Genomic DNA, 7500 nt, shown 5'->3' on the forward strand with positions numbered 1-7500 from the left:
TAATAATGTAGTAATACAGTGGAAAGATTCTTTAGGTTTTAATCTGCCTTTGAACTGCCTTTAATAGTAGTAGTAGTAGTAGTAGTAGTGGGAGTAGTACAGTAGAGCAGAGTAGAGTAGAGTAGAGTAGAGTAGGGTAGAGCAGAGTAGAGTAGAGTAGAGTAGAGTAGGGTAACTGTATTGATCCCAAGGGGAAACTGAGATGCCAAGTAGTAGTAGTGGTATGTTACGATGGGAGAGGTCAGTACACTTAGATTAGAGACAACACGACCACATGACTCATCTCGCTCCACCCCAGGTGAGGGGAAGAGCATTGGTGACCAGTCTGAGCACCCTTATAAGAGCAGGTGGTGGAGGACAATGAAGATGATCACTTTGTTTATGACATGTTACATGCTAACAGGTGCCTTTAATCATGTTGGCAGTGGGGAGATGAATCTCACAACAATTTCTACTGTAGTATAAAGATAAATTTATGACTATAACTTTAAGAATATAATAGTTTTAACACTAGTGAATGGGGCCGTTCACATATCAACTATAAACAATAACAACATAAATGAAGGACATTTTCTCGTTGGCCAGTATGAATTGAAATTCAGGGTCGCGCAGTCAGGGATTAGTCATAGCTATCTACCACCGTACTGTATGTGAATAGCTTCATAACACTGTAAAAGTGATGCCAAAGTACTTTGAGTCCTACACGCTATTCAGAGGACCTGGATGTGACCGATTGACCCGTTAAAACACAGCTTTATATGTTGTTACCAAAATGGCAATGACTGAGTCGTAGTGCATTACTAAAGGCCCTGTGTTATGTCATAGTAGTGTAGTACTATGGTAATTAACCTTTCAATGACTATTACAGTGTGCCTCAGATGGTACGGTGTGCATTAAGGGGGTCTACAACATGAACTTTTTCAACTTTATTGTCAGGAAGTAAATGTGCTGATGCAAGCACGATGTTCGGCAACCACAGTAATGCTGACAGACAGGCAGATGCTTGAGGCCCCCTTCCACCCATAGCCCCCTCTCCCCTCTAGGTTGGAGTAGGTACTGCAGGCCTGTGCTGTAGATATGATTAGCCCATGACCCATTGATGCCTGATGTTGTGTTGCGCAACATTGATCCTGGTTCCTGGAGCTGCATTACGCAACATTCAGGCTCATGAGATTTGAGACAACTTTATAAAAAAAAACTCTGTTTGTTTGAGATGAATGAACACATTCTAATGAAAGATGAGGGTCTTAGCGTTTAAATGCAACTCAGGGCATGTTTTTGTGTGCTTCAGAAGCTGAGATATTTAGGTTTTTATAGGCTGAGGGCATTCAGCACCCTTTTTTGCAGGTGCCTTAGGCGTCAATGGGTTAACACTGAAAACATCACAACCACTTCAAGCATGATAAATTGGGCAACCACAACTAATGGAGAGACGGAGGCCCCCAGGCCAGTCTCACCCGTAGCCTCCTCTCGTAGGTGGAGTAGTTGGTGCGGGCCTGGTCTCGGCGCTGGCGCCACTCGATGAGGCTGGGGCTGTGCTCGCTGGGCAGGGAGATGTTGCAGCGGCCGTACGCCGGGCTGACCAGGCCGCCCGCCACGTGGGGCTCCGTGCTCAGGGCCACCTCCATCCCACTGGCCAGCGTCACCTGCAGAGAGCCGTCCGCACTCACGCGGTAGCTGTTCTGAGCGTGGTCTGGGGAGGGAGAGAGAGAGAGAGAGAGAGAGAGAGAGAGAGAGAGACAGAGAGAGAGAGAGAGAGAGAGAGAGAGAGAGAGAGAGAGAGAGAGAGAATAGGAGGGTAAAGGTGAAAATAAAGAAAAAGGTGTGAAGAGAGAGTAAGAGGGTGCAAGGTAGAGTGGCACATGTCAGGAGGAAGTGGTAAAAAAAATGAAAAAGAGAAAGAAAATATAAGGTACGACACGAACACTTTCATATAGGAAGGCCTGGTCAAAGTGGCAAAGTGCTACAGGATTCACTGTTTGACTGTCACCCTAAGACTGAAAGGCTGAAAACATGATGATGATGGTGGTGATGATGATGATGGTGACAAAGATGATGATGACGAAGAAGAAGAACAAAAAGAAGAAGCAGATGATGATGATGATGATGATGATGCACCCACTCATACACAGCACTCTTTCTTCTGCCAACAAGATGACCTCTTAAAACGTCAGAATTACTGACAATAATAATTCTCAGCCTGAAAGGCTGAAAACATGATGATGATGGTGACGATGATGATGATGATGATGATGATGATGATGATGATGATGATGATGATGACGACGACGAAGACGAAGATGATGACGACGAAGAAGAAGAAAAATAATAATAAGAAGAAGAGCAAGATGATGATGATGATGATGATGATGATGATGCACTCATACACAGCACTCATTCTTCCGCCAACAAGATGACCTCTTAAAACGTCAGAATTACTGACAATAACAATTATTTTTTTCTGGGGACGGGTGCTAATGAAAAACACTTATGAACTCTCTAAAAACAGAGCTAAAATGGTTTCAACCGTCTGAGGCATTTTTCATCCCCGAAACCAAACCCCATCCCAGATAAGATGGCACTAAAGTAACACACTCAAACGGATGAATATGTATGCAGTAGTCGTCAATCTGAAAAACAATCACACAAGTCATAATGAGTCACCAGTGTGTGCATGTCTCTGACTCATTTGTGTATTAAGTAGTCATGCCCACCAACAAAATTACCATTACTAGGATGAAGAACGATCACAGACATTTAAAGCCTTGATTGGCGTGGCTGGATCCTCTCTAATGTACAATTCATCAGTTGGATGATTTTTAACTAAGAAAGAAATAAAACTGAACAAGCAGCATGTGCATGTTTGTCTGCGTACGTGCGTGTACATGCATGTGTGTTATGAGCTGTTCACACCTCTGCAAACATCTCTCACAATGAACAGCGAGGTGGTCGTTTGTTGTTCTCACACCAACCTTCCCACAAAAAGCCCACCCCAACCTCTGCACCTGCCAGTTTAGCACCCAGCGCACTAAACCTTTCCACTGGCAATCTAGCCCCAGTCAGAGCAAACCACCATCTAAAATGTCACTTGAGCACGTGTTGTTTGCACCTGCAACTGTGTAATGGTCAGGCTTCTCTGAGTCGTGAGTAATGTCCCAGTCGAGTGTGTGTGTGTGTGTGTGTGTGTGTGTGTGTGTGTGTGTGTGTGTGTGTGTGTGTGTGTGTGTGTGTGTGTGTGTGTGTGTGTGTGTGTGTGTGTGTGTGTGTGTGTGTGTGTGTGTGTGTGTGTGTGTGTGTGTGTGTGTGTGTGTGTGTGTGTGTGTGTCCTTGCATAAGTGTATGTGTATGTGTGAATGTATGTGTCAGTGAATGTGTCTGCCTCTTTGTATGTCTTTTGTCAGTGTGTGTGTTGCTCTGTCTCTTTATGTCTCACACATTCAAACGCAAAGAAAAGATCTTCTATGTCATTTTCAGTTTCCGCTGGCAAAAACAGTCAACCTCTTCCCCTTTCTGTCATTCGCCACCTTCACATTCTTATCTTCATCAACCCTCCCTCCACTCTCTCTCCTCTTCACCCCCTTTCACTCACTCACAGCCTGTTATCTTACTTTCAAACAACGAAAAAAAACAAGCCTCTTTTCTTCTCTTTGCTTTTCATGTTCTCATTTACTGTCTTTACATTTGTCTTGGTCTGTCTCTCCATCTCTATATCTCTACCTACATCTCCATCTCTCTCTCTCTCTCCCTCTCTCTCTCTCTCTCTCTCTCTCTCTCTCTCTCTCTCTCTCTCTCACCACGACTTTGTCTCTGGCCCCGGTGTTCAGCGCGTCTCAGATAACACAAGCGGTAACCCCCATGAGAGAGTGGAAAAATAAAGTCTGTTTGATCACTCATGGCATTTTTCTTTCTTGCATTAAAAAATCAATATCTGTTACAATATTGTTTCATGTGCTTGGCGAGGTCTGGCGAGGGAGGAACAGAAAGCGTGAGAGAGAGAGAGAGAGAGAGAGAGAGAGAGAGAGAGAGAGAGAGAGAGAGAGAGAGAGAGAGAGAGAGAGAGAGAAAGAGAGAATAGAAAGATAGCGAGACAGGGGGATAGAGCATGAAGATTCAGGAATGACAAGAATCATAGAATACTAATGAATGATTAATGTGTATAAATAATTCCTTTTTATAATGAAGAGATACTGACGGCGCTCATGCAACACGCGAGCCTAGCCCACCCACTTCAGAGCCAAGACTTATCCGACTGAGAATACCACTCAAGCCTGAAATACCCTGGAAGCAAACCTGTGTGTGTGTGTGTGTGTGTGTGTGTGTGTGTGTGTGTGTGTGTGTGTGTGTGTGTGTGTGTGTGTGTGTGTGTGTGTGTGTGTGTGTGTGTGTGTGTGTGTGTGTGTGTGTGTGTGTGTGTGTGTGTGTCTGTGTGTGTGTGTGTGCCTGTGTGTGTGTGCGTGTATGTATGTGTGTGTATGTGTGTGTGTGTGTGTAATAGATTTCTTCATTAAAGAGAGACACCAATTCCCTGTAAAAAAAATAATAAACCTGATTGCTCAGATTTGTTTTTTTCCTACCGGGGTATGACTTCTTTAATCAAGGCTATTGTACATGTCAGATTGAGAAACAGTGAGTTAGAATGGAAAGTAATAAGGAAAGAAAGAGGATGTGTGGTCATTGAAAAGCACGCCTGGTGTTACCGTATCGCTGTCTTAATTTAGTACAGGGCTGACCTACACTGAGTTCAAGTGGGAAGGGTGAACTCTATTGTAGTCAGAAATGGATCTGATGTTACCCACTCTCTGATGTTTAGTCATAACATATGTCAAAACTACAACTAAACTACAACCAGCTAGACCAGTTTCAAAGTGGAGGCCCGTCATCCTAGGAGGGCCTCAAGGGGGTGCAATAGGGGGGCCGCGGCAGGTTGAAAGGAGAAGTATTCCAAAACAAAATGGCCTAGTTTATGCCATAGTCAACACTGCTATTTTTCTTACATTTCCTGTTGTAGTTGCATGGATTTAGAGGTGCACTTATCGACTAATGAAAGGGGGTGCACTGAAAAAATAGTGTGGGCACGACCCATGTCAGGGGGGCCTTGGCTGGAATCTACCGGTATATAGGGGGCCTTGCAGTGGTTAAGTTTGGGAACCCCTTAGATAGAGTACAACATCCCCCTCATTTACTGATATGAAGTCAGGACGAACAGGATCCGGCCCAGGCATGTGTGATGTGCAGGAGAATGATAATTGAGGGGAAACCTACTGAGATCTAAGGCCAGGCTAGTGAGAAGCCCGTTACCTTGACGGAATGTGAATATGGTGTCAGCGGCGGAGAAGTTGGTTGCCGTGACGAAGTTCTCTGAGGTGGAGCTGTCCACCTCCACGCGGACGGACTTCTCCATGCTGCCATGGTAACTGGTGACCTCGCCCGTGGGGAAGGTGACGTTGATCACGTGGCCTTCGCTGTTGTACCTGCCATGGAAAACAACAGAATGACGTGTCAACACAACAACATTGACCTTTAATTTTCTTGTAAAATGCATTTCTTACTTTGTCTGTGAAGCACTGTGGGCTCAACTGTGTTGTGTTTAAATGTGCTATAAAAGTAGAATGAAATGACTTGACGTGACTTAATGGTCCTAGTCATCATCATCATCATCATCATCATCATCATCATCATCATCATCATCATCATCATCATCATCATCATCATCATCATCATCATCATCATCATCATCATCACCATTATCAGCTGGCACTATTCATGTAGAGGACGAATCGCAAACTAAATTGTTTAAATTGCTGTTATTTCATGTCAGACGATGTCACAAACTGTTATGGTGGTGTGCATAAGTAACAAGTTGTCAGCGTGTTGACAGTGAGGGGAGATGACAGGCTGAGTAAATGGTTGGGCATGACATGGGCGCGAGATGGAGAGCATTTAGCCAGCTGCCCAAACCAGCTTAGACAGGGGGAGCCTAAATAGACGCCCTGCCCAAGGAAGGCCAGCCAGATATGATAGATCATCAAGTCTAGAGGGAGAGAGAGAGAGAGAGAGAGAGAGAGAGAGAGAGAGAGAGAGAGAGAGAGAGAGAGAGAGAGAGAGAGAGAGAGAGAGAGAGAGAGAGAAAGAGAAAGAGAGAGAGAACAGAAGAAGGAGAGAGAGGATGGAGAGAGACAGAGAGAGACAGAGAATGTGTGTAGGTGTGTAAGCGTTTATGTTTACTTTATGTGTATACTTTCAGCGCATCAAATCTATCCCATCTGCCTCTTCTGCTCCTCAGCCCCTATCACCACGACAGATCTGCAGCTCAGCTACTGTCTCCAGATCAGTATCATGCGGTCACTCTGCAGCATTGCCTCCACAATGTTTTAGTTGGCTTTCAGAGAAACCACACGTGTACCCATGAATAAAACACATGCATGCACACACGCAGATATGCATACTTGCTAACACACGCACGCACATGCAAGCATGCACACACAAACGAAAGAACACGTGCACACACACACACACAGACATACAGACACACAGACATACAGACACACAGAGACACACAGACACAGACACACACACACACACACACACACACACACATTTTAGGTGGGCTAACAAAGACGGCATACACACACACACAAACGCACACACATGTTTTATATGGGCTAATAAACACTGCAAACACACAGACACACACAGACACACACAGACACACACAGATACACACGGGGGCAGGTTTGAATATCATTATGTACAATTAATTGCTGCATTCCAGCTCCATAGCGCCCACCAGATGGCAGTAAAGCTCAATGCGGGCGAACGCTGCGTCTCGCCCCCTGCGACACCACAAGAGGAGCACACACACACTGCCACTGGCGAGTAATTACCATGGGGATTTATGATGAGTGTGTAGCATATGTCTCTGAAAGGCATTTCAAATGGCAAAAATGACATCTTTAACTGCGACGAATTTCATCAGTCAGGACCATTCTGAGAGGGTAAGCGTCTTTTTTTCCCCCCGGAATGTTTTAGGTGAGCTAACAAAGAGTGCACCTTTCCTGACACAAAACCCCATTTTACTGGAATGGAAGGGAGACACGTAGCTTTTGCTGTAATGGGCAGAGAAAGAGAGACACAGAGTAAGCAGAAAGGGAATGATAAGGGAACGGCGAGGGATGTGCGTAAGGGAGGTGGCAAGAACGACAGAATGTGGCAGAGTCAAAAAGAGGAAGAGAGTGAAAGGCGGAGATAGAGGAAAAGACAGAGGATCACTGAGACAGAGTGAAAGTGAACTAGAATGAGAGAGTGAAAGAGGAGAGGGGGAAAAGGAAAAAGGAGAGGGGTTCGTGAGAGAAAGAGAAAGAGATCGAGAGAGAGAGAGAGAGAGAGAGAGAGAGAGAGAGAGAGAGAGAGATGAATATTATGGCATGGGGGGGGCTTACTCATAGACTGTGGTCCAGCCGTTCTCGTTGCTCTTGGTTGCCAGGAGACCGGTGCCACCGT

At 45.1% G+C, this 7500-nt stretch overlaps 1 protein-coding gene across 1 annotated transcript in view; it reads right to left on the minus strand.

Annotated features, from left to right (window-relative positions):
- LOC134440579 (teneurin-1-like) overlaps positions 1-7500 on the minus strand; it is a 275455-nt gene that overhangs the window by 14477 nt on the left and 253478 nt on the right. Inside the window, exons 25-27 of the mRNA XM_063190697.1 lie at positions 7440-7500; positions 5299-5471; positions 1458-1693 (exon numbers count right to left, since the gene is read on the minus strand). The exon at positions 7440-7500 is cut by the window's right edge and continues 519 nt beyond it. Of these exons, the coding sequence (XP_063046767.1) occupies positions 1458-1693; positions 5299-5471; positions 7440-7500 (470 nt within the window). The remainder of the gene's footprint in view (positions 1-1457; positions 1694-5298; positions 5472-7439) is intronic.

This window comes from Engraulis encrasicolus, chromosome 23 (genome assembly GCF_034702125.1).
Source record: "Engraulis encrasicolus isolate BLACKSEA-1 chromosome 23, IST_EnEncr_1.0, whole genome shotgun sequence".
NCBI lineage: Eukaryota > Metazoa > Chordata > Actinopteri > Clupeiformes > Engraulidae > Engraulis > Engraulis encrasicolus.